The sequence below is a fragment of the Ascaphus truei genome, chromosome 1, assembly GCF_040206685.1.
Source record: "Ascaphus truei isolate aAscTru1 chromosome 1, aAscTru1.hap1, whole genome shotgun sequence".
In the NCBI taxonomy this organism is placed as follows: Eukaryota; Metazoa; Chordata; class Amphibia; order Anura; family Ascaphidae; genus Ascaphus; species Ascaphus truei.
This window is the reverse complement of record NC_134483.1, coordinates 87,493,134-87,519,938: the sequence shown is the minus strand read 5'-3', so window position 1 is coordinate 87,519,938 and position 26,805 is coordinate 87,493,134. Positions and strand designations below refer to the sequence as shown.

At 42.1% G+C, this 26,805-nt stretch overlaps 1 protein-coding gene, 1 long non-coding RNA gene and 1 other non-coding gene across 4 annotated transcripts in view; 1 reads left to right on the top strand and 2 right to left on the bottom strand.

Moving 5' to 3' along the window:
* AGGF1 (angiogenic factor with G-patch and FHA domains 1) overlaps nucleotides 1-13,558 on the top strand; it is a 32,958-nt gene extending 19,400 nt beyond the window's left edge. The window contains exons 7-14 of the mRNA XM_075576671.1: nucleotides 1,241-1,352; nucleotides 1,665-1,716; nucleotides 3,351-3,452; nucleotides 5,297-5,462; nucleotides 7,507-7,589; nucleotides 8,357-8,484; nucleotides 8,967-9,066; nucleotides 9,813-13,558. Of these exons, the coding sequence (XP_075432786.1) occupies nucleotides 1,241-1,352; nucleotides 1,665-1,716; nucleotides 3,351-3,452; nucleotides 5,297-5,462; nucleotides 7,507-7,589; nucleotides 8,357-8,484; nucleotides 8,967-9,066; nucleotides 9,813-10,010 (941 nt within the window). The 3' untranslated portion in view covers nucleotides 10,011-13,558. The remainder of the gene's footprint in view (nucleotides 1-1,240; nucleotides 1,353-1,664; nucleotides 1,717-3,350; nucleotides 3,453-5,296; nucleotides 5,463-7,506; nucleotides 7,590-8,356; nucleotides 8,485-8,966; nucleotides 9,067-9,812) is intronic.
* Nucleotides 13,559-18,264: 4,706 nt separating this feature from the next.
* On the bottom strand, nucleotides 18,265-18,396 carry LOC142473433 (small nucleolar RNA SNORA47). The gene has a single exon (XR_012790078.1). It is a non-coding gene; the product is annotated as a small nucleolar RNA SNORA47 (small nucleolar RNA).
* Nucleotides 18,397-19,353: 957 nt separating this feature from the next.
* Nucleotides 19,354-26,805, bottom strand: part of LOC142489776 (uncharacterized) — a 24,279-nt gene continuing 16,827 nt past the window's right edge. For both annotated transcript variants that reach the window (XR_012799939.1, XR_012799938.1), the window contains one exon: nucleotides 19,354-19,493. This is a non-coding gene — a long non-coding RNA (uncharacterized LOC142489776). The remainder of the gene's footprint in view (nucleotides 19,494-26,805) is intronic.

Here is a 26,805-nt window from a genome sequence, read left to right as displayed (position 1 = left end):
TGAATATATTTGTATATAGTTATCATATCCCCTCTTAGATGCCTCTTTTCTAATGTAAATAAACCTAATTTAGCTAGCCTCTCCTTTATAAGTTATTGTCCATCCCCTTTATTAATTTGGTGGCTCTTCTCTGCACACTCTCTAGTTGTTCCATAATGTCTTTTCTAAGGGGTGGTGCCCAAAATTATACTCCATATTCAAGGTGTGGTCTTGTGCTTTATAAAGGGGCATAATTATGTTTACTTCCCTTCCATCCATTGCCCGTTTAATGCAAGATAAGATCTTGTTTGCCTTTGCAGCTACTGCATGACTTTGGGCACTATTGCTAAGCCTGCTGTCTACAAGCACTCCTAAATCCTTCTCTATCAAGGATTCCCCCAATTTATCCCCATTTAATTTGTAAGTTGCATAGACCTCAATGGGGATTTTCAGCCAACAACGTCCCAGACAGCAGCTTTGGACTAGATACAATTTACCCCCTTTGCATTTTTATTGGAGAGGAAAACATTTGCACAACCCAAAAACAAATCTTGCATAAGAGAAGCCAGTCTCGAACTATAATGATTCCAGAAAAATTGGCATAGGATCATTCTTGTTTCAATGTAGCATCAGGAAAAAAAAAAAAAAAGAGCAGCTTGCTTATTATGGATCCTTTTTAATACGCTTACTGTAGGGTTACTGCGAGGTAGGGAATGACTAAAGGATAAAATAGTTCATGAGAATCTTGGGATGGGTGTTCCCAACTGTTTCAGAATTGTAAGCTTCCCTTCACCAAAGCCACTCAACAACATTTATTTTCCCTGTGCCATTCTGGTTGGGAGGTAACAATAGTGACGAGGTTGATTTTATGTTTACTGGTTTGGGTGCTTTCTTCCTACTTTAAAGGGAGCGGAGAACCCACCAAACTGAATTACTCGTACTTTTCTAATCCTGGTGGCCTGATTCAGCTCTCTTGGTGGTGGTTGGGGAAGCACAGTAAAGTTTCATGCATCACTCCCAATCTCTTTCCATGCAGTATTGAATATGGAACCTAAATCATGGCCTGGGGGGGACTTGCTGGTCTTATGAGGCCCTCCAGAAAGAAAAGAAAAAATGTTAAGCCATATCTGTTTTGTTGATTTTAATGTAGCTCTAACTCCAAATAGATTTATAAATGCAAATGTTTTATGATGTTTAAGAAAAACTACAATCCATGTAATTGACTTCCTTTTTTTAATTTTTTTTTGTTAACCGCATAAAGACACAGAAAGAATATGGCCTCCTTGTATTAGAGTAATTGTTGTCCGATCACCAGTGCTACAGAAAGGATCCCTGTACATCATTACAGCTGTGAAACGTGCTACCATTGGAAGGTATGTTCTTGAAAATATGCTATAGTACAGACGTGCCCTTTATACATAAACAGGAGAACATATGCAAAGAAAGATTTAACTTCCATATTTATGGGTAGCAAATCATAACCATTTTTGGGGGATCTGAATGAAACGATTGTATTCCATCATCCCTTTTTTTTTAGTCTCTGTGCTTTGTACATTTGACTACCGCTACAAAACTTTAGAACCAACACTTTTTCTTATTCATCTACAGTATGTGGTGTACTTGAAAAAATGGTCCTATATAAATGATGTACGCAAATGTTCATTGACATGTATTTTTCTTCCCAGAGAGAAGGATATGGGACATACAATTCGGATTCCAGAGGTTAGCGTCAGTAAAGTAAGTCACTTTATCCGTCGGTTTCTTATTTCGTTTGTACATCTCTGATTCCCTCATTCAGTATGCCATGAAGCAGCTTCCTAGCGATGGGGAAGAATCTCCCTTCGTTCAAATGAATGGAAATAAAATCTTCCACACCACCAGGAAGTGACTTCACTGCCAAATGAATAAGGGCCTACTTGGTAGTTCCATTGTGTCCAACTCCTTTCTTTAGAGGGACCCCCCTGTTTTTTTCTGAATCTCCTGTTCCACTGCCTCTTGTTATGAACATTGTCTGCCCTCTTATAACTTATTTATAAAACACTGACCATTACAAGAGGCAAATGTATCCAAGCTTTTTATGCACCCTCCTTTCTGTCAAAGGCCTCTTTGAAAGTTAAGATGTTTCTGTAATATCCTAAAGTGTATAAGACCTAAAATATAGCATACGATATTGTAGCTAATGTATGCTGTTTAAATATGTTGTATGGAATGTTTACATGATTTATTTTTCATTCTTTGGTGTTTATTTATTTTCTTTGCTATACCATTTTAGTTGTTGCCCTCATTAACCTTTCATATTCTTGATTTTATTTCTGTTGGCCCTCAAATCCCTCGCTTCCATCTGCACATCTGTGTTTTTTAACTGCATCAGCTTCTTGCTTGATTTCCTTTTGTGCTGTGTGTAATTGTTCGAGGCGTCTCCAGAACGTTGATAACTGGAGTAGCTAGAGGTTGCTTGTGGTAGCAGGAAGATGTAATCTTTCCTGGTAAATAAGAACTCTGTAGTCGTGGTAGAAGTGGAGGGTTGGAAACAAAGTATGTAAATTTAAGTTGCAGTAGTTGTGACATTTAGGAAAATATGAAAGTGATACAGGTGATTTTGAATATCCTAAACTAAATGAATAGATTTGTGCTTCAATAGAAGATGGTTGGAAGTACAGGACATTGCGGGAAACTGACAAATTGATTACGGTACACCCGAAAGATATGAAGCAGGGGTGGCCAACTCCAGTCCGCAAGACCCGTCCCCCTACCCCCAACAGGTCAGGTTTTCAGGATATACCTTCTTCAGCAGTGTCAGTGAGACTGAGCCACCTGTGCTGAAGCAGGGATATCCTGAAAACCTGACCTGTTGGGTGGTCTTGAGGACTGGAATCGAGAACCCCTGGGTTATGGGGTTTTATCCAGCTAATCTTGTATGGCTGACCTCCCCTTAACAATGCCCGACTGATGGAGAATGTTCCAGTGCAAACAAAGATGGAGCTGAAAATGAGACAGTAAGGCTAAGGTAGTTGTTTTTAGCAAGCTGCTATGGGGAGTGAAGTATCTGCTGATTGCTATAGGGACAGCAAGGTTTCTTGGTAAGGATGGGGCATTATGGCAGGACGCCCTAGTTAAAGTAATCGGGTACACCAAAAAACCATTAGTGTGGCGGTGCTCTGAAGAGTGATGTAAATGCATCTAACACTTTTAGCAACTCCTATACAAGCTAGCTTCAAAAGTGAGAAATTGTACTTATAATTTCTGTTCCCCTGTATATGAATTTCTTCAGCTTCAATATTCTGGATAGAAGTTTTTTTAACTGTTGGTGGTCTGAATTGAGAATGCAGAATGAGCTGGGTTCATGTAATATTTTTTTGTTTTGTTTTTAGCTTCATGCAGAAGTTTACTTTGACCATGATTTGCAAAGTTATGTTCTTGTCGATCAAGGTAGCCAAAATGGGACCGTTATTAATGGCAATCAGATTCTGCAGGTAAGGATTTCTTTTTTACACCTGTCATTCATTAACAATTTCAGGGCTAATAAAGTAAGGATTGTTTTTGCATAAGATTTATAGCTTTAGCAAATGTGTGAGGTTGTATGTTTATAGGAGACTCTTAAAAGGTTTTTGAAAGCCCTCATGTTTAATATGGCATTGTTCATATTGTTTTGCCTGCATTAAACATGCTACTGTTTCTTTGTTCAGACTGAAGTGCTAAATGCAAGTTACTTGGGTGGCTTTCTGAAATAACCCTTTAACCTTTCCTTACTTTTTCCTCTTCCACTTGTTCGTTCTTCCAGTTGAAAATGGGGACATCCAGCCCCCTACTCCTGCACACACTCCACACTCTTAGCCTCTGATGCAGCCCTCTCCTGGCTCATGTCCAACCTGTCTAACCACTACTTCAGTGTTTCCTTCTCTGGTGTTTTTTGTGCTCGCTCCCTCTCTCTGTCTGGGTCCCACAAGGCTCTGTCTTTGGCCCTCTGCTCTTCTCACTCTATACAGCTCAACCCCGATATAGCGCGATCCGCTTATAACGCAGCTCCTGATTTAAAACCGCCTCCTTTCGCTGCGCGAGGACTTACCGGCATCTGCATGTGTGTGTGTGTGTCATGTGACCCTTCTCTGCGCTCAAAGTCTACGGGAGAGGAGAAAGCCGAGAGCCGCACTCAATCCCTCGCTAAGTCCTGCCACCTCCAAAATATTGCTAGGATCCGTCCTTTTCTCATGACGCAACTAACATTCTAATTCACGCGCTAATCTTTTCCCACCGTGACTACCGCAACTTTCTCCTAGTTGACATTCCCCTCGTCCGCCTGTCCCAACTCCAATCCATCCAAAACACTGCTGCCAGACTCATTTACCCCACTCACCCGCTCCACCTCTGCTGCTTCACTAAGCAAATCCTTACACTGGCTTTCCATACACTCTACAATTAAATTCAGAATCCTCACTCTGACTTACAAAGAGTTTAACGATGCTGCTCCACCCCCTTATATTCCAGCCCCTGTCTCCAAATACCCCCCTAAACACCACCTCCACTTCTGCTCCTTTATTACCTCCCCTTCCGCCTACAAGACCTTTGTGTTCTGCACGCTCTCTGTAATTCCTTACCACGCATCATCAGACTCTTCCCAGGCTTTCAGACTTTGAAAAGCACCCTGAAAACTTAGATTTAAGGATTCCTACCAGGCATACCCTTAACATATATACACCCCAAACGTATTGGGACCAGCTGTGCAGCTGGACCATACTCCATCCTGAGACATACTCCGGTCCCACACTGAGCAGCCACTATACCTTTTTGCTTCAACATTGCCCCTTATCCCCTTAAGATTGTAAGTGGTCACAATTTTTGTACCTGTTTGTCTTACTTGGTATTTCATTTTGTTTGTCATATATAGCACACTGCTCCTTCATTGTATTGCTTTGTCGAATGTCAGGACTACATAAATAAATGATCATCTAATGTAAAAAAAAAAATGTACCTCGTTTACAGCTGTTTAACATCATCTTGGTGGCAGTGACGTGTTTAAACAACTTAAATGTAATACTAGTAACCAGTCATTGTAATAAAGCCATTCCATAAATCCTAGTAAAGGAAGTGACGTAGACATTTAATGTTTCATATCACTCGGCTAGTAGAAGAACCTACAGCTAGCATTGTAAGGTAATGCACAGCAGTTCTCGTGCAGTGAACCCATTCTAAAACGGTCTAGTAATGTTTGTCTTAGTCATGTCAAAGGGCTGGCAATATCTTCCTCAGTGGGGCTGGGTGGTTTGGATTCTGTGCTGCATGTAATGAACAAGGTCCATCTCCTCCTCCTGTCTCACAGCCTAAAGAAATATGTGAGCCCTATGTGGTGGAGCATGGCGATGAAGTAAAGTTTGGGGAAACAGTACTGTCCTTTCATGTACACCCTGGCAGTGATACCTGTGATGGATGTGAGCCCGGGCAGGTCAGAGCGCATCTCCGTCTGAATAAGAAAGAAGAGTGTTCTGGTAGGGTTCACCGTTTTGTATATATACTGTACATACCGTCACGGGTATCTCGGCTCATTTTACACTCATTCATTAGTGTCATGTCATATTGTACTAGCATGTTTTGATAGAACCAAAAACATTTTTCGTTCTCTACAAAGCAAGTGGCTGCTTTGTTTGCTTCTAGGCCCTGTGACATTGTTCTCTCCACACAAAAAGCACCAAGCTGTGGACAATTTTGCATGTGATGTGAAATGCTTTTCTTCATTAATGTCAAGGAAATTACGCTTATTGGTCTGTTTCTGTTAAGTGTACCTATTTGTATTTTTTTTTTAATCCATGAACGAAAGCATTAATTCCTAATGTAGATTTAGAGTAGATCATTTGTTCTGGAACTTGCAATAGTCATGCTTTAGTCTAGAGTCCATCCGTGACAATCCATTTGAACAAATTAGCAGAGATGATATAAAAAATGTAAGTTTAATTTAAATTCCAATAATAACCTATTATTGTATTGCCCCAGCGGGGAGCGCAAAAAAGTTTCACATTTGTCATTTTTGTTTCACAAGGGTAAAAAAACCTTTGACTTTAGGAAGTGATAATCAAATTGGTCTCTGGATTAACACGTTACCTATGCTTTTAACCTGCTGTTCCTCATGCACCCATAGATTATTTTTCTGAATCAGTCATGCCTGGTTGAAGGAGTGATTTAGTTGACACTACATTTGAGTACAATTGGCCTTTATTTCTGTTTTAAAGAAGGAATATGTAAAAGATAAGTATACAGTCTCCGTTCTAGTACAGGGGTAGGCAACTCCAGTCCTCAATGGCCACCAACAGGTCAAGTTTTCAAGATCACCCATATTTCAGGATGTCCTTAACCTGCCTCTTGGTGGCCCTTGATGACTGGAGTTTCCCACCCCTGGTAGCATAACCATCTCTTTTGTTGGTGCTACCATTCGGTAATTGTTTTCCGTTCTGTGCAGTGACCTTTGTGTAATAAGTGCTGGCTTTTTGGTTCTTAAAGTGTGAAAGATCTCGGATAAGTGTTTTGGGAGTATAAAGATTGTTTTGGCGGGAGTGGGTGCAGGGAAAAGGGCAGCCATTTCATACAGTATCATTTTCTTCGCTTTCGTTTCATTAATGATTCAATGTGCATATTATGAGTTTAAAAAATAGGTTGTTCCATCTTATTGCTTCACACAAATTATTGTTGGTCTAGAATTCTGCACAAAGACGGACATGTTCTAGGCTGATATTAGTACACTTAAAGGGACAGTCCTTCTTAGGACCAATGTGTACTAATGACAGTAACATTTAAGTGGTTACATCTGACTGGGTGATTGCCATTTTTTAAAGACCACCGTTATGTAAACATGGTGAGCTGAGACTTCGTAAAGGTTTGATTTCCTCTGTTCAACAAGGCTTACACAACCAGAGCCTCCACCTCTTCCACATCTGTATTGATTCTCTGATGACTGGGATAAGCGTAAAGAAAACACTAGATTGACGAACACTTCCCCATCCTGAGGCCCCAAAGAAATTCAACTTGTAACATTTCCATAAAAATGAAAGCTGCCAAACCTTTGCTATTAGCATTGTTAGATTTATGTAAGGAAGCCAATTACAAAAGGTGGTTTCCTGGTCAGCTACGTGGTATTACACCTTTAATCATTGACCATTGCAATAACAGAACGTCTTTAATCTTTCTATTACACTGCTCAGTGTGGGAAGTGTCACTTCGTCTATATAAACCTGTAATTATGCCTCAAAGCATTATTAGTATACATTTTTTTCCCCCTCGGACATCTATTGAAACAGTTTGTCTTCTCTTTAACACCATTTTCAGCTTATTTATGCCATTTTGCAATTCTTGATATACAGTACAGTACTGAAAAACAGGGATCATAGAATAGGAATACTTCCAATAGCCTTTTCACGTTCAATTATTTGTGCAAACGATCACAGGAACTATATGTGATCATCACCATAATTTGAGTCTAATGCCAAGGGTATCTAAAACTTTAAATAAAGGTTGCTTATTTATTTGATTTATATTTTACAGCTGGTCCAATACTAAGCAAAGAAGAAAAAGAACTGTTAAGAAGAGAGGAACTTAAACAGATCAGAGTAAAATATGGCTTACAGGTAAGATATGGTTTAAAGTATTGCCTAAAAATGCATTGTTGCCTGTCGGGTGCCTAAGTGATAATCCGTGGTTAAATGCAAAGCAGTTGTTGTTGGATTCCCAGAGCTGCCGCTAGCTTTTCCTGTAATTTCCTTTCCCTTTCAATACATTTATTATTTTTTTTTTAAATGTAACACTTTTTTTTCGCTCTCCATTTGCAGGAGGGAAAAGTCTGATCTGAATTATTTTTCCCTTTTGGTGCCAAAGGGGTCTGCAAAGTGCTGCAGACCCCTTCGGCAGCCAAGGAGTTAAAAATGATCAACTCTTCAATACCCTAAGGCCTCGGGCATGGTCAGCGCTTACGCGCTCAACCGTGCTGAGGCGCGCTTGCACTTACCTGTGAGCCCCTAAGCCGCAATGAGAGCGGCTTTAGTAGTGGCTCGCCTACGCTTCCGCAAGCGCGCGCAGGGCCGGTCACGTCAGCGGTTCGCCCAATGAAGGCGAACCAGCTCCGTGACGTCACTGGCCCGCCCCCTGACGGCGCACTGTCTAAGGCCAGGGAAAGCACCCGCTTTCCCTGAGCCTCAGCACGCCGGCCGGAACCTATCATTATATGGTTTATTAACCCAAAATAGGTTTAATGTATTGGTTCTGTTGCCCTCTGGGGTCGCGCATGTAATTGTAGTGGACGCGCATGAAATGTGCTCGATTTAATCCAGATTGTATGTCAGAGTTTTATCCATGTCTACAGTAGTGTGAAAATAACAACTTAGTAATATTTCTATAGAGCGCTGATTATGAAGACAACAAAGTCTTGACCAATCCAAAGTACAAAGACCGAGCAGGCAGGCGTCGAGAAGTGGTGGGAAGTGAAGGCACTTTCCAGAGAGAGGACGCCCCTGCATCTGTACATGTGTAAGTGCAGGAAGCTTCTTTCCATGGCATCAACTGTGCGGTCTCCAGGTTTTTATGCTGCAATTGGTTTTTCAGGGACCAAAGTAATTTTATTTTTTACTTCAAATAAAACGTTCTATCTCTCTTACTGCAAATTTTAACACTTTCACTGCTGCAGTAAAGTGGTTGAGTAAAAAATGTAAATCCATTTACATATTACGGATTTTTTTGTTTTTTTTGTTCCTCTGAATGTAATTGAGCTTGTAATTTAGGTGTAAAAATGATTTTCAATCTTTATTAAACAAACTGTAATTGTCATTTTGGAAGTGCATTTGTGGCTTCTTGGTTTACTGTAATGAACATTATATCCATAAAATAACATATTGTTCTGTTAATGCAGAGGTCGTCGATCAAAAAACTAAATTACAGCTTTATTTAAAAAGCCGTTTTTTTCAGACTGAATAATGTGTTTTTTTTTTTTTTTTTTTACTGTTATTACAAAGTGAAATTAATGATGACAACAAGGGAAGAAAAATGCTTGAAAAGATGGGATGGAAAAAGGGGGACGGTCTTGGCAAGGCTGGTGAAGGCAGGAGGGATCCGGTAAGTTCTTATACATTGTTTAAATAATACTGAGCTATTGTAGATTATTTGCTTATTCTCTTACATGTTACTCTAAGTTTGAAACTATATATCTGCGCCCTCCCTTGCTGACGCAATACGCGTTGTGGTCCATTTTAAGTGGTTTGTTCTTGGCTTACCCGTCACAAACACCCTAATTGGAAGCCGACGTCACAATGCGGAGCTGTGTAATGCTGACCTTGAGAAGCGTTTATAGTTTTTCAAAACTAGTATGAAATTACTTTGTAATGTAATAGCTGACCATGATCATTTTTTGTAGATGAAATAGTAGTGTATTGGGCGTTTAGATCACAGGTCTCTGTGTGCTGTACATAGAGAATAGACTTGTAAACATTTTGTAACCTTTATTTGACTAATTTACAAAGCTAGAATACACCTAGGTTACATAGGTTGTAAACTAGATTATAACCTATGATTTTCTAATAGTTTCTTGTAGAAACAGGGAAAAACAGAATTTTGCATATTTTTATTTTATTGTCTTCCCAAAAATATTTTTGGATGGGCTATACCTCTCTGATCTCTTAATTTTCAAGCACATAGCTCCACAAAAAAATACATAACCAATGTGAGGGAAAAATAGACTACCCTCAGTATTGTTGGGGCTTTCTAGATTCTGCACATAACTGGGTTTGGCATAATGGTTGTAACTTTACACTATATGCTCATTAATTGCAAACTCGACTATATGTCTTCCTCTTGTCTATTAGATTCAGCTTCAACTCCGCCGGAAGAAGGCAGGTCTGGGGTCAAGCAATCCTTTGTCTGTTGAAGAAATTCCGATTAAGACACAGAACAAAAAGAACTGGGAGAAAGCCAGGGAACGTTACGCTGAAAACTTCCAGGATGCCAAAATAAAGAACCCCACAAAGAAACCCACTACTTGGATTAAAGGTGCTATGGAATAACTGCTAATCTAAGAGCGCCACACCGCATACAAATTGGCCGTGGCTCATGAATTTCTCCCAAGATATAATGCCAGATCAGCAGACATAAACTCGTCATAGTTTGTTAGGTTTATTTTTAGAAATGTGTGTAATTTTTCATCTTGTGCGATTTTTATTTTTTTATTATAATGCCAAACTTTGTTTCACTAGTGTGCAACCTGGCTATTGAAAATACATTTAAAAAAAAAATTGTACTTTTTTTTTTTTGCAGTGATTGAATGAAAAAAAGGTAAACAAATTTATTTTAACACCGGCTTTTAAATGCTGCTACGAATGTTCTAAAAGAGGATAGAACTGCTAACCTAAAAAGATTAGGTAAATGGCTTTTGAACACATGCATGGCGTGAAATATATATATATTGGCCTCCCGGTTATGTCCATCTAATTTACTGTTTAGTTTTCAACTAATTTTGATCTCCCAAAAAGATTTTTCAATTTTTTGCATAGTTTGCAACGGTCAAGAACTATAATAATTGAATCAAATAAAAAAAATAAAACGTTTAAACAAGTTTTTCCCATACACTCAGTCAGTGGTTCCAAATTCCAGTCCTCAAGAACCCCCAACAGGTCAGGTTTTAAGGGTATCCCAGCTTCAGCACAGGTGGTTGTGAAAATGACTGTGCTACTGGTGCTGAAGCCGGCATATCCGTAACCTGGCCTGTTGGGGGTTCTTGAGGACTGGCTTTGTGAAACACTGCTCTAAAGTATCGCCCAACCCCCATCAGTGTGCCCTCACTGGTTAGGTACTCTCTGCGAAGGTGTCCGAGGCTGGAGAATGAGTAGTGTTGTTGCCAAATCTAATATGAACCCTATCTCTTCTTGTGCCCCACACAACTGGAAGGTAGCAAGTCAGCCAAGCCTACAAGTGACCATAATTGTCCTGCCATTGGCATGTGGCAGACTATTTCATGCACTGACATGTATATGATAGTGGCAGCAAAGTATGGCACATGTGAAGAACTGTGAAGCCCAGCAGATTATTGCTCTGTTAGATAAATCCCTTCATTGCTCTTCGAGCATTTGGAAAACGTTTTTGTGGCTGTTACTTGCACAGCTCTCAACAGTGCTCCTGGGTTCCTTCCATCCCATGGACTGAGAGGCTCTGATTTTTCTTTGTGATTACATTGGTTGTCACTGCTTATCTGAGCTTTCCTGTTAGGCTACAGGAGTCTGAAGTTAGTGGCAGATGGTAAGAGGCAGGTATCTCATTTTATGTTTGGTATGTTCGTACCATTGTTTGGACTGCATTTTTCCCTGTTAAACAAGGGTTTGTGCAAGTCAAATAATTCCAGTGTAGTTAGAATGAACTTTCCAGGCAAATAGTGAATTTAAATGTTTGGAATACTGCAGTCTTACAGGCACATTTTTATTCCCACAAATTTGGGAACAGAATAATGCACCATGAAGAAAGATATTGCATACTTTTTCACAGCCAGATTATTCCATACATAATCTAAAAATCCATATCAAATGGATGTTTAAAAGCCTCTAAAAGAAAAACATTTGAACTGCAATAAAATGCTATGACATTACAAAAAGAGGACTTACTATTGATCTGAGGTTTTCGAACACTGTCACAAATCTGTATATATTTTTATTCTCCCTGCTTCACTGATACTCATACTTTACCCCCATTCAACCACCATCAGCCCTCTAGCTAGATGCTTGGTTCTCTATGTATTCCACATTCTGTTTTGTCTAATTATTACCCTGTCTGTTTATTTACCATTACTCTGTCCTTCTTCCATTCCCTCTAATTCTACCTTCTCTTTTCTTCTATTTTCTTGTTTTTTGCATGTTAAATGTAGATTATTTTGGGGGGGAAATTAACAATGCTAGAACGGAAGAAGGGTATAACAATCCAAAGCTTGTCATAAAATATCAAGTTTAAATTAAAAAGCCACTTGTATCCAGTAGTCCGAGTGATAGTACAGTACTAGGCCAGTGTTCTTCAACTAATAAGGGCCGGAATATAAAACGTTTACAAGTACTAGGGGCCATGCGTGTAATGTAAATATATGTACTCACTAACTCACTGTCTAAAAGGACTTGTTATCATACCTTGTTACATTTTGTAAGCATTTATAATATTTTTGGCTACTGGTGCGTGCGTGTAAAAAATAGCAGCTGTAATGAAATTGACAGAAACCGTTAAGGTCATTCCAAGAACCTTCCGGGGCCACATTTGTCCCACAGATGGCAAGTGGAAGAACCCTGTACTATGGGGGAGTAAGAAGTAACACTACTTTTTTATTGACCCATGCATTATTACCTTTTTCTTTACGCATTGTCTTATTGGTCCTCTCCCTTCCTGCTTTCCATATTGTATACATCTTTCAAAAATAAGGTCCAAATGGCTTTTCCGAATTTGGGAATTGAGGTCTGGCTCGGGAGAGCACAACGTTTTTTTTTTTTTTTAATATAAATTCTTCAACCACTGCCTCTATGTCACTGCAATTAATGTGTAAAATTGACTCGTCTCTTACTAGGGCCCACCCTTTTCTCCTATTAACACATTCAGGTCACTAAATAGAATTTTGTGCTAGAAAAATAAGACCACAATGATGCATCAAGTCAACCATAAAACAAATTGGATAGCCATTTCATATACAGCGCTAGAAAGGCTATGTATTCACATTATTATGAAATATCTACAACTCTAATATAAAAGCCTGATTGTTTGGGAAAATGGTGAATAGCTGCAGTGACCACACATTCCATTTTGACTATAGAGATATCATTTTCAGTGCAGAAAACAGGAGTGTAACATGAACTGATGGCAGTGGCCTGTTTAATTGGTTAATACAAATTGATGTAAAAAAAAATATTTCTAAATCCACTTTTAACCTGATTGCTGCTCTTAGGATGTTCCCAATTGCTGGCACTTCAGGGACCCCAGGGAGTAGATAAGTGAACATAATCGTAACAGAAGTGGAGGGCACTGCACTTCTGTTTGTCACCAGGACCCCACGTGATCCTGGAACCCTGATGATATTTTGAAGTGCCACAGCATTGGCTCCAATTCTGAGACTAGTCCAGTCCTTGAGTTCTAACTAATCCCAGCACATTCTGGTTAGTAACAGTCTTGTATCTGTATGGATAACTTGGAAAAATGTACACCAGGCTCATTGTTGGTAACACTGCTACTTGCTTTTGTGATGTTTGTGTTTATAGGACTTACTCTCCTTTTTTATTTCTCCTTATTTGACAGGAGGGTGTGCATAAATCTTTGATCTTGTAAAAGTTAGGGGGTAACATGGTTCAAAATAATCAAACGCTATGGATGGTTAGTTTTCTATCAGAAGGCCAACTGAAGCCTGGTCAAACTCCCAGGTGTAACATACTTACCTTAGTTAGATAACATCTTCAACAGCCAGGTTGCAATCTGTTTTTCTTCTATGAAGAAGCTTACAATAGGGCAGATTGACATTTAATGTTTGGTTTATAAAATGATGGAATTGCACAATGTGACCAGTCACATAATAAAATATATTTTGTTAAAAAGCAAATGTCTAATGCGTGCTATTTCTTTTTAAATGTTAAAATACGATCTTCTAAATAGCAGTGATGCATTGGCTATGAACATAGCAGACAAATTGTACTTTTCAATGTTAGGAAAATAAAAACACTTGACATTTATAGTGAGCAGGTCATTTAACTCAACAATTAAATGGTTTGTTCAAGGGTTAATTGTTCCACTTAACACTGCTGTATTCTCTAAGAATTTTTTTTCTTCATTTAAAAACCTAGATTTTTATTTTACTAAAATGTCTTCTGATTAAACGGCTGCCTTTGGTACAAGGATAATCTAGCGACACCAATATATTTGCTGTAGCTAATATGAATTTCAATTGTGTAACTCGGTAAATGACGTAATGAATGCTGTAATTCACTCAACGTGTGTTCAAATTTAATTTGTTCTGGTCTTTTTAAATGCCGTGGCAATATACACTTGTAGAAACACAATCTCTCTCAGGTAGGACAAAAGATTTGGCCAAAAAGGATTTCTATTAAATCTCCCAATTCAGATCTAATCCATCCTCTCACTACCTATGTGGCCAATTTTTACACCCCATTCAATAATCCATGTAAACCATAAGAAATTCCTTTTTGTTCGCATTTAAAACACATTAAATGCAACATGGTTTTAGAAGCAATATAGAAAATCATGTACTTCTAATGTGCCAAGATTTACTTGCATTAAAGTTAAAACGTTATAAGCAAGTGTAAATCTGGATCCATAAATGACTAGAGCAACCAAGTAGAATAAGGTCTAGTACAATAATGCTAAACAATATTAGCATTAATATGGTCAATGTCTGTTGCATAGAAAATTTATATTCTGATTTCAAAGCATTCATTCTGTAAGATTAAAAAAAAACACACTGAAAAAAGCAGATATATTTATTAAAATGGAAAATCCTCAGTTGACTTTTTCCCAGGTGTAATATTGTAGTGACTGGCCTGGTTGGTTATGTGCAAGAACTCGGGCTGATGTGTCATTGAGACTGGGGAGCTCATGTAGTCCTCCTGAGCCTGACATTGGCAGGTCTGTGGCAGGGTCTCACTGGGCATTAATGCACAGAAAAGTCTGTTTTGAAGCAGTGCACCATTTTCGGCGTCTTAACTCTTTCAGTGCCAGAGGGTTGTGCTGTGGATGCTTTGGCACTTGCATCATGAGACCCCTCTTCACAGCGATTACGTGATGCGGTTTCTCAACCGGCCATCACTCCAGATATGACAGGGAGGGGACGCCTTCCCCATTCAGTGTGGTACGCAACCTGTAGCACCAATCGCATACAGGCCCCTAACAAAAGGAGCAGAGGGCAATGATGTACAGTGGGGCCTTTGGTGTGATGTACATCATTTGGGCACTGAAGGGGTTAAATAAGCGTGTTAAAGTTTCTTACATCTCGTGCAGATTGCTGAAGAAAGCGACTTATACAAACGCCAACCTGATGGGTTAAAAATGTAATGCAGGGTAATACTGCTTGATATGTCAATCTGTGCTGCATGTAACTACTCCCTATTTACACTGCCCAAGTTGCATGCTGCTGCAAATGGGGTGTAATTGGAGAAATAATTTCTACATATCTTGACACAATTGGGCCTATTTATTAAAATGCAAGAATAGACTGAGCAATAAGGTTACTACTGCTTGAAAACAAATCCCACTATATTTATAAGAGACTTTGTGCAGGCCGGTGATTAATGTGCATATTAATGGAAAAAGATATTTAAAAAAACATTAAAAGGTGGCTGAAGGATACTGTCAAATAATGAGATCAGTAATACAAGTAGACCTCGCTATCCAACGTTTCACTTTGCAACGAATGGCATATCCAACGCTCACCGCCACTGATCAACATGGGACTCACGTTACAACAGTTTCACTATCCAACACTACTTCCAGAACAGATTCCGTTGGATAACCTAGGATGCCTGTATTCAAAATACATTCAAGCCAAGTAGGTTTGTAGAATTTTATTTATATATTTTGTTTTACAAAATTACAGCACAGGGAAAATAAAAGTATAAACAGGAATAGGCGTAGCAAGTAAATGATAAAAGCAGCGACATCTTGTCCTGAAGAGCTCACAATCTAAGGGTGACTATGTAAAAAAAAAAAAAAATTAAAATACACCAAGATTAACTTGCCATTATAACATTTCAATTTGATGTAAGCCAAAGACAGGCAAAATTCATATCTGATGTTTTCAGTTGGGTTTTTTAAGCAATTGCCTAGCTAAACCCTTTAAACATATTTCGGGCGTAAGTAGTAGTGACTGCTCTAGCCCTGAATGTGGGAATGAGATATTACAAATTCTCGTGTGCGCAAAAGAGTAAGTTGCAATGTTTTTGCATATATAATTCTTGTTGAATAAGATGTAAACTACAGATTTCATTAGTAACACCACCATTAATATGTTGCCCTATTTTACTGCAGTTTAATGAATAGGCCCTTCAGAGTCACAAAATTAAATGTTGCATCAATTTTGCTTTAATAAGACATTTGATTACCTACAGTAGAGCTCTGACTACACACAAGCCATACAGGGATATAGGAAATAAGTAAACATGGGAAGGATGTGGATCCAGGGAGAAATCTGATGCCATTATTGGAGTCAAGAATTTATTCCCCCTCTTCTCCCAACCCCCTCCCTCCTTATGAGACAACACTGGATGATATTTCACTGAGTCAAAATACAAATTTAGGGTTTAAGTTCTATATCTGTTGTCTACATTTAGCATAGGTTAACCTGTCGGGGGCATGGCTGCTGCAGAGGCCATGCGCTCTTCCCCACGGCATTGAAATTAAGTGCCAGGAGATCGCATGAGGCCTCTGCAGTATATCCTACCTTGTCATTTGATGCCACGCCGACACATCGCCAAAGATGCCGCGGGGCCATGTGACATCACGTGTCAAATGATGCCGCAGGTCACCCCGCACATGATTTGACGCCAGATTTTTGGTATGGGGGGGGCCAGCACAGGGGCTGACAGGCAGGGGGGTGCAGCGGACAAAGTTTACACACCCTTGGGTTAACCTTGATGGACATGTCTTTTTTCAACCTCATCTACTATGTAACTGTGCACACTATGAAAAAATATATTCTTATACATTGTGTACATTACATTCACGCAATAGTTTACAAACCTGAAAATAATTTACATTTGATATGAACATACAGATGGTTTGAAAAATTGGAAACATTCTTCACACTGTATCCTTTATTGTTCTTAGACGTGTGAGGTTTTGATGAAGGCTCCCAATTGTTTTGTATTAATGTCTTTTAACTGCTCCAGCTGCCTCTGGCCACGCCGAAGAAGATATTCTATGTGCATGACGTCCATTTTAGGAATCTTTGCATTCTTCCGAAATTCATCTTGGATTCGGGGCAAAAACCCAGGTTTTGCCTTTCCAGCACGTAAAAACTGTTTATACAGATTCAACACTTGCTTCTGCAGCTTGCTGTGCCGTATCATGGTGTCTCCGAGCCCATGGTTAGTTTCCCAGGCATGAAAGGCTGCAGATGAGAAGAAACATAGGGATGACAACTGCTCTGAGGCTGCAGTACATTGTTACTAAAATGGATTCATATTCAATGCTAACAATAGTTGAAACAGATGGATAAGAACATAACACCACAATTGGATGGATTTGAGTCAACACTGAACTACCCAACTGTTTTATAATCTCCACTTTAAGATATCCATAAATGTGTTTCACTTTCTCATACTTGCTATGGCAATGCTCACGTTCAGAGTGTGAGTGTATTATATAAGCAACTGACCACATATACCCTACCAAAGTTAAAAGGCAGCTAAGAAAAATGAGAAGTTAGACCGTTTTTTTTTTTTTTTTGCAGTCGTTTTTGAAAAAGGTCTCTGGTAACCTAGATGGAATAAGAGTCACTGATACTGGATCACAGCCACCATTTCCATTATAATCACACCTGTGTACGCCCAGGACATACTTGAAAACGAGAGATAACTCTCAATGTATTACTTCCTGGTAAAATATTTTATAAATAAATAAATATGCCTCGCCATGTACATGGGTATCCTAGCACCCAAAAAGAGGGGTGTGTGTGTAAAAGTTTACACCAGTGTGAAACACAGCAGCTAAAATGTCAAATTAATTACTATAACAGACTTCCACATCCCACGTATTTGTACATTTCAGTGTTATAAGTTCACTCATTTAGCTGCCTGCCAGTGGCTTTACATTGGAAATGCCTCCTCCCCATGTAACTATTGCAGCCAGGTGACTGGATTGCTAATTTGTCACTGCTGACCAAACTTTTTTTTTAATTTTTTTTTTTTTTAAAGCCCTGATCAAAGATGTCTGCCCTGGATCATAAACAGATTGGCATAACAGGAACATAAAATAGAAGAGACTGCATGTTACAGCAGTTCTGTCATATGCTGCCAATTCTGCTATTGTGATACTGAGCTGCGAGATTTATTTACATTCCTTATAGCATAGCTAACTCCTAGTTACGTGTATTTATATAAAACTAGCCCAAAGGAAAACTACTGCGCATTTCAAGCTTAACATTTTCATCAACATGAAACTAAAAAATACCAACAGAAATAAAAATGCACAAATGACACTTTCAGATGGGGAGGGGGCACATCCATCATCAAAACATTATTAAACATTTGAAAAGTCAATGCACCCATATTAGAGATATTACCAATATGTCATTAATTTGTTAATGCAAAATGCAGCATGATTTCCCTGGAGACGGGAAAGTAGCAAGCTTCTGCATTGTTACTGTAGGAGGGTATTACCAGTAAGAAGCAGTACGGGAAATAACTGCTCCACCTTCTCATGCCTCCGTGTAACCCCAAACCGATTAGGGACAACAAAACTAATTGAAGTTTATATAAATGGGTTATAACCTCTGCGCTGCAAAATAATGATGTCTGGCCCCTCTACCAGCAGCGGTGTTAAAGTGGATATCCCGCCTTAATTATATTGTTATTTTTACAGTATTGACACATCCGGGGGTCTCAGGATCTGAACTGCGCTAATTTTAGCGCCGCTGACCTGCCGGCTCCCGAGATACTGACCAGTTTCGTTGGCGTTGTTCCTTCCTGGCTTTTCAAAGACTGCCCCTGGTCAGCCAATAGGAAACAGTAACGTCATCCCGCCGGTGACAGCGCGGTTTATTGGACGACCACGAGACCAGTGGGTTTAGGCAGCCATTTTGAGTGCAACATATAACGCTAAATAGAGCCTCAGCTTTGTTTCTTAACCCATTTTACAAACAACGTGCAAATCCATCAGTGCAGGATATCAATCCTTGTGCTACATACCAGGTCAAGTGATTTTAAAGCACTCAGAAATCTACTATAAGATGATAGACTAAACCAGAGATGCAGGATCTGGTCCTGAAGACAAATCAGTATATGTTCCACCTTTATTCTGTCTGCTATTATCTATTAAACTTAAGCAAAATAAGATTTTACATTATAAATCTTATTAAATTGCATCTTATTTCTGAAAACAACCAAAGTACTTACAACTGTCTATTTTCCTTCTTCAACACTTATTCATTGAGTTCTTATTAAAATATATATTTGGATCAAGAGAATGCTAAAGAATATAGGAACATAACGTAAGAGCCAGGCTACTGCTTTATACTGTTGGCTTACCAGCTGTAATGAAAAAGATATCCGCCCAGGCCCAACACACAAGCCACTAAACGAGATATTTATTTATCAGATTCTCGCAAAAACCAGGTTACAGGATCCTGGAAAGTTTCTACAGAGAAGCAGATCCCACTGACCTTGTCTCCCCCGTGCTCTCTGCTGCAGGAAATGCAGTCACACAGAGCGGGGTGAGTTAAAGAGCTGACTTCCTTCTGTGCCTGAGCCTCTGGCAGCCCCTCTCCAGATCAGCTACTGCCACCTGCTGTATTCTTCTTACACCCCCTGTAAATAAGCCTCTTGTGAGTTGTGAGCTGGTCAAGTAAGTGAGAGTGGTGCTCAAGGGGTTAAAAAAATGTTGCGTTCAAGAAAAAGAAAAAATCTTACAGCAAGAATCTAAAAGTGCAGTTTGTCAAGGACTGCCCAGATCCCTAAATGAGCATATAAATGTGGCCATGTCTCCTTATAGGCTCCCCCTCAGCTTTCCTCCGGTTCCCCCTACCTCATGTGGAGTGGGGTGGGGAGGTTGCAGCGGCGCGTGGGAGATGGGGTGTGCACACCCCCATGAGATGTGCAGGAGCTGCGGCCTGATAGACAAGGCGACGGTGTCACCGGAGTCCCGCGGCTGACAGAGCGACACCATCTTGAGTGTAGCCGCGCGTGCGTGAGACAGCGCATGCGCAGAGATGTGCCAGTAGTTGCGGCAGCCATTAGAGAGCTTGCGCAGGAGTGCCGGCAATTAGGGGAATAGATCCGTTGGGGACTACAACCCCCAGCAGCCTCAGGGGCTGCAGACAGGTGGAACACAAGCAACCAATAGGGCTGCTACATTTGTGGTAAGGGGAGCTCGAGCTGACAGGGCAGTGAGACAGTTAGGCCTCGTTCAAGGTGCTGGCTTCGGCGGGCGGGCGTGCTGCCGTGCGTGCTGCCGTGAGCAACAAAGTATTCAAATTGAATACTTGTTGTCAGGGTAGCTACTGCCCTGCCTCCGAAGCCAGGAGTTGCCGCTGACGACAGCTTCAGTAAACGAAAATTTTGTTTACTGCAGCTGAAGCAGCATCACAGGGACCAAGGCAGCCAATGAAATCATTCTTCAGAATGATTTCAAGGCTGCAACACCTCATCCCTGCTCTCTGTCTCTGGCCGGGAGGATTAGGATGTGACGTCAAAGACACGCCCACTGAACGACAGAACGCCCAGGCTGTCGGCAGGGGATGATCGGACGTCTCCTACACCAGCAACGCGCGCACTCGCGGACGCGCGCCCTCCATATGCCAAAGCAGGCACCCTGAACGAGCCCTTAAGGCAGTTAGTCAAGTAGTCAGTGAGGGAGTGAATTAAGGAGTTGGAGCCAGGACAGACAAGGAGAAGGGAGGGTCTGAGTGTCAGTGGCACTCAGACTAGGCCAGAGAATCCCCATAGTCCCAAATAGGCCCCACTCACGTGTAGTTTGTGGCTGCTGCAGTGAAAGTCCCTTAGATAGGGAAGCTTCCCCATTTTACTGTAGTGGAAAGGTGTGGATCATCAGGAAGCGCAAACATGTGAAAACAAAAAACAAATACTGATGGTGCAGTATAGTAGTGATAATGGCGTGGGTGATATATTAGCAGGTCTATGTGCAGAATACTCACAAACGTGAGGTGATAATGGACACGTAAAGGTATCTTTGGGTGGTGTGCTGCAAACAGTGCAATCAGAATGGCAATCTGGCACCCACCAAATGGATCACTCCAATGGACATGGTCAAAGGTTTAAAAAAGCATTCAGATCTCACGCAGTGGATCTCTGCAACCGGTTGAGTGGTGTCTCTGCTATCCCTCTGTGCTGGCGTGCGTGTCACGGATGCGTCTCACCGAAGACCGGAAGTGACGACATCCCTGAAGAAACCGAGAAGGTGAAACGCGTAGAGTGACGTCGTTGCATCAACCGGAACCTCTGGAAGCGGATGTCGTCACTTCCAGTCTTCGGTGAGACGCATCCGTTACACTCACGCTAGCACAGAGGGATAGCAGAGACACCACTGAACCGGTTGCAGAGATCCACTGCGTGAGATCTGAATGCTTTTTTAAACCTTTGACCATGTCCATTGGAGTGATCCATTTGGTGGGTGCCAGATTGCTATTCTGATTGCACTGTTTGCAGCACACCACCCAAAGATACCTTTACGTGTCCATTATCACCTCACGTTTGTGAGTATTCTGCATATAGACCTGCTAATATATCACCCATGCCATTATCACTACTATACTGCACCATCAGTATTTGTTTTTTGTTTTCACATGTTTGCGCTTCCTGATGATCCACACCTTTCCACTTGTCACGAGGACTGAGAGAGCAGTCCTACACCGGGTTACAGCGGCATTCGCTATATGTGTTTGTATGAGTATCACTAATATTTTTTATTAAGTTGATATTACAATTCACTGTTGTATTTACTCACTTCACCTTAGTATACAGAGCACCACGTTTGATAAGGTTTTTTTTTTTTATACCATTTTACTGTAGTGTCAGGGACACAGTGAAGATGCCTTGCGGTGATCGCGGTCTGTGGTCTGGGACCAAACCACCGCGGTGCTATCAAAGACTCTTAAAGATGAGACCCTCTACCGGAATCCACCCAATGCAGAGGCAAACGCCATCACAGAGGGCCAGGATGCTGGATCAGACGGATCCTCATTTCTAAGTCGGCCGGTACCTCAACAAGAGCACCAACAGTTCACAGGATAACGCTACTCCCTACACTTTTTGGTGGGCTGGACACTGGGAAAGGGACATCAAGGTATTGGTGCCTAGCACCCGATGTACTTTGGGACACTCACTGGTGGTACTGGTCGGGGTGTTCATTATACTGGGAGGTGGTGTTATGTTATATGTGCTGTCAGTAAAGGTTGTTATTATATACTGTGTGTGTTTACTATTACTATTGGTTCCTGTGAGGCGCTTCTCCCACTATGCCGGGATCCCTCGCAGGTGGAGGCGCTGCACGAGGTGATAATTATACCACCCCAGGCTCCCCATGGCGGAGGCTTGGGTCTGACTGAAATACTGAAGAGATTACTGCTATAAGGTCTGTTTTCAAAGTACATGTGTTATGAACTGTCTGTGTCCTGCATGCTGAAGAGAAGCTGCCTTGTTTTCTATGCTGAAGAGAAGCTATTTTGTTTTTGTCAGCTGAAGAGAAGCTATTTTGTTTTGAGTGCTGTATGTTTTTAAGGCTCAATAAAGAAGCCTTATCAAGAGAACCTGCGTGTGTGGTTGCATGTACCCTGCAACATATGGTGTCAGAAGTGCCGGGATTTTGAGAGGCTCCTGCAGTTGAAGGGCCACACACACACAAAAATGAGAAAAATTGAAGAATTTTTAAAGTTTCTGTGCGAGCAGACCAGGCAGCAGGGACTGTTAATGCAGGAGCAGGCCCAACTACTATTGCAGCAGCAAACCCAGCTCCTAACCCAGCGGCAGGCAGCACAGGATGAGCGGATGGCCAAGCTGCTGTCCCAATTCCAGGGGTCTGCCAGTCCAGAACTTGCGAACAAACCCCCGGTCCTCCTGAGGAAAATGGCTCCGAACAAGGATCCAGAGGCTTTTCTACTGACATTTGAAAGGGTTGCCGAAGCTCAGGGCTGGGCTGCAGATCGCTGGGCAACTGCTTTGGCCCCGCTCCTCATAGGAGAAGCCCAGGCCTCATATCAGGGCCTTCCAGCAGATCAGGCAATGGACTACCAACAAGTAAAAGCCGCCATACTGGATCGCTTAGGTCTGACCCCAGAGACCTACCGGCAGCAGTTCCGGAACTTGAAGTACACCGCTAAGATGAGACCCCGGGTCTTCGCTCAGCGATTATTGGACTTGTGTACTCGCTGGATAAAACCCGAGGAGCGCACTAAGGAGGCAATTCTTGAGCAAGTGGTTTTGGAACACGCTCGTGGTAAAAACGCCATGCTGCTGAAACCCTAGCTTTGGCGGTCCGACTCGTTGAGAACTTCCTTGGGGCCGAGGATAAGGCGAGTGCCCTGGACCCGACGGATCCAACTTCACCAGCACTTGCGGAGACCCAAAGAGGGAGATTGGAACAACGGGGAAACTACGGCCCCTCCATGCGCAACCGCCAAGTGCCACGAAAGGAGTAGTACATCCAACAAGGAAGAAGTCAAAATGCCGGGCACCGCCGAGACCCTCATCCCCTTCCTGATGTCAGTTTGTTGCCAAATGAGAGGAACTTCCGAGGACGTCGCCCACAGGACCCACCAGATGCCTGGTCTCCAGTATCCGGTCCAGCGGAGCGCTATCCACGGCTCCCTCCTGCGGGGGAACCCTCTCCATTTTCCGCCTGCGGAGAACAAGGCCACCGGAATGTGGACTGTCCACAGATGGATTGTTCCTTCAGCAGGACCGTCGCCTCGGCCTTCACTGTAGAGAATTACAAGCCCATGCTACTTCCAGCCCAGGTTGGGGGAAAAAACGTCCAGGCCCTTGTAGATTCGGGCTCTGGAAAAACTCTGGTCTTCCAGGAACTGTTACAGCCTAACGTGTGTTCTTTTGACTCTCCATGGAGTCTTAAAAGTATACACGGCGATGTAAAACGGTATCCGACGGCCAAAATCCGGCTACAGGTAAAAGGTCAGGAGGCCTACCTTGAAGTAGGAGTCACTCCTTGGTTCCCTCCCCCATTGTGCTCGGCCGGGACTGGCCTTTCTTTTCGGACCTAATGGCTCCAGTCTCTCACGAGGAGCCTTATCCTATGGCTTAGAAGAACCCTGTCAAACTGTTCCCCTTCTCGGCAAACCTTTTTCCCAGTAGACACCGGGTTCCAAAGACTCGGAAGCAAAGACGCTCTGACAAACAGGACTGGTTGCAGAAATCTGGATCTCAAGGTGACCATTCTAGTAGCCAGAAGTCACAAGTGATGGCTGGGGATGGCCAGAGGGAGGGGGATATGGGCCCTGGAAATTTACTAGACCTATACCTCCCTGATTTTCGCAAGAGGCAAAGGGAAGACCCAGTCCTTGGTAGGCAGTATGATAGGGTGGTAAAAATTGATGAGCAGATATTGAATGCACAGGGGGTGATAGTATTCCCCCATTTTGAATTATCAAATGATATCCTGTATAGGGTGAATTGACAAACACAAACAGGGGAGGTCACCAGACAGATATTGGTTCCCAAGGCGTTTGTTAAATCTGTGTTCACTCTAGCCCATACTGTCCTTTGGTGTGGTCACCTGGGCAGGGATAAAACATTGGACCGTATTTCGTCCCGATTCTATTGGCCAGGGATGCGTAGTGATATTGCTAAGTTATGTGCGGCATGTCCGGAGTGCCAGCTAACTAGTCCGAAGGGACAAAATCCAGCCCCTTTGTTTCCTCTACCCTTGGTGTCAGTTCCCTTTGAGAGGATTGGGGTAGACTTGGGAGGACCTCTACAACCTTCTGCGAAAGGACACAGGTTTATTCTTGTAATAGTTGATTATGCAAAAAGATATCCTGAGGCGTTCCCCCTGAGAACAGCAACGGCGAAGCAAGTAGCCAACAAGTTATTGGAGCTGTTCTCACGGGTTGGACTTCCCCAGGTTATGTTGACTGACCAAGGTACAAATTTTATGGCTAAACTGATGCAGGATGTCTTAAAATTACTAGAGGTCAAGTCTGTTCGGACATCGGTCTACCATCCACAGACTGACGGATTGGTGGAAAGATTTAACCGAACTCTAAAAGGGATGCTGAGGAAATTTGTAGATTCAGAGAAGAGAGCCTGGGATGAACTTCTCCCTTTTCTGCTGTTTGAAGTGCGGGAAGTTCTCCAGGCCTCCACGGGATTCTCTCCATTTGAACTGCTGTATGGCCGCCAACTCCGGGGTATCCTAGACCTCCTAAAGGAGTCCTGGGAGGAACAGCGGTCCCCTTCTCAGAATACCCTTACATATGTATTGGACCATAGGAAGCGCCTAGATGTGGTCGGGCATTTTGCTAGGGAGAATCTTAGGACAGTCAGGAGAGACATTACAATCAAAATGCTCGTATGAGAGTGTTTCACCCAGGAGATCAAGTGATGTTGTTGTTACCCAGTTTTGAGAGCAAGTGCCTAGCCAAATGGCAGGGCCCATTCGAAGTATTCCGCCGCAAGGGTGATGTGGATTACGAGATCGCTCAACCAGGGTCCAGGAAGGGTAAACAAATTTACCACGTGAACTTGCTGAAACCCTGGAAGATGCAGCAGTCTCTATTCATCCACCCGGTGGAGGAGGAAACAGACTTGGGTCCTCAGCCCCAACGGGAGAACATTGTGGGTGACGATAAAATCCCAATGGGTAGACAGTTGTCCTCTGAACAAAAAAGGGACTTGTTAGAAATAACTACACAATTCCATGATGTTTTTTCTGATTTGCAGGAGCAAACTAATTTAATTTCACATGTGATAGAGACAGCAACTGGGGTAAAAGTACGTTCCCGTCCTTATAATTTGCCTGAAAGTCGTAGGGCCCTGGTAGAGAACGAGGTACAAGAAATGTTACACTTAGGAGTGATTGAGGAATCATGCAGTGAGTGGTGTAGTCCACTAGTTATGGTCCCTAAACCCGATGGGAAGGTAAGATTTTGTTTGGACTTCCGAAAGGTCAATGCGGTATCCAAGTTTGACGCATATCCGATGCCAAGGGTGGACGAGTTAATTGACGCCCTTGGTAACGCGGAATATATATCCACGCTGTACTTAACAAAAGGATAGTGGCAAATACGTTTAGAGGAAAAGTCCAAGTGCAAACTGCCTTTGCCACTCCCATGGGTTTATACCAGTTTGTGACAATGCCATTTGGATTGCATGGAGCCCCAGCCACATTTCAGAGACTCATGGATAAAGTGCTGAGACCCCAAAGGGCTTATGCCGCAGCCTACCTAGATGACATTGTCATTTATAGTAAACACTGGCGGGCCCATCTAAATAGGCTGAAAGCGGTCCTCAAATCTCTAAGAGAGGCAGGGCTCACAGCCAACCCTAAGAAATGTGCTTTAGGTAAGGTGGAAACCAAATACTTAGGGTATGCAGTGGGAGGTGGAAAATTAAGGACACCTAGCCAACAAGGTAGTTGCCCTGAAAGAATTTCCGACCCCCCAAACAAAAACGCAGGTACGCTCTCTGCTGGGTTTAGCAGGGTACTATCGGCGGTTCATCCCCAACTACTCGGAAGTTGCAGCCCCATAACGGACCTCACTAAAAAGTGTGCCCCTACACAAGTGGTATGGTCAAGGGAATGTCAGAGAGCGTTTGAGGACATAAAAAGGTGTCTATCAGAGGGTCCCGTCCTTAGACGCCCAGACTTCAACAGGCCTTTTGTAGTGCAAACCGATGCATCAGAGATAGGGCTAGGGGTAGTGTAGAGGGAGTGGAACATCCGATCCTTTTTCAGAGTAGGAAATTGTTCCCGAGGGAAAAAACTACTCAGTGATTGAGAAGGAGTGCCTCACAGTAAAGTGGGCAATCGAGGCTTTGAGGCATTACCTGGCAGGAGTCCATTTTACTCTGGTTACGGACCATGCTCCATTGAAGTGGTTAAATAGTATGAAGGACTCCAATGCTAGATTGACCAGGTGGTATATGGCCC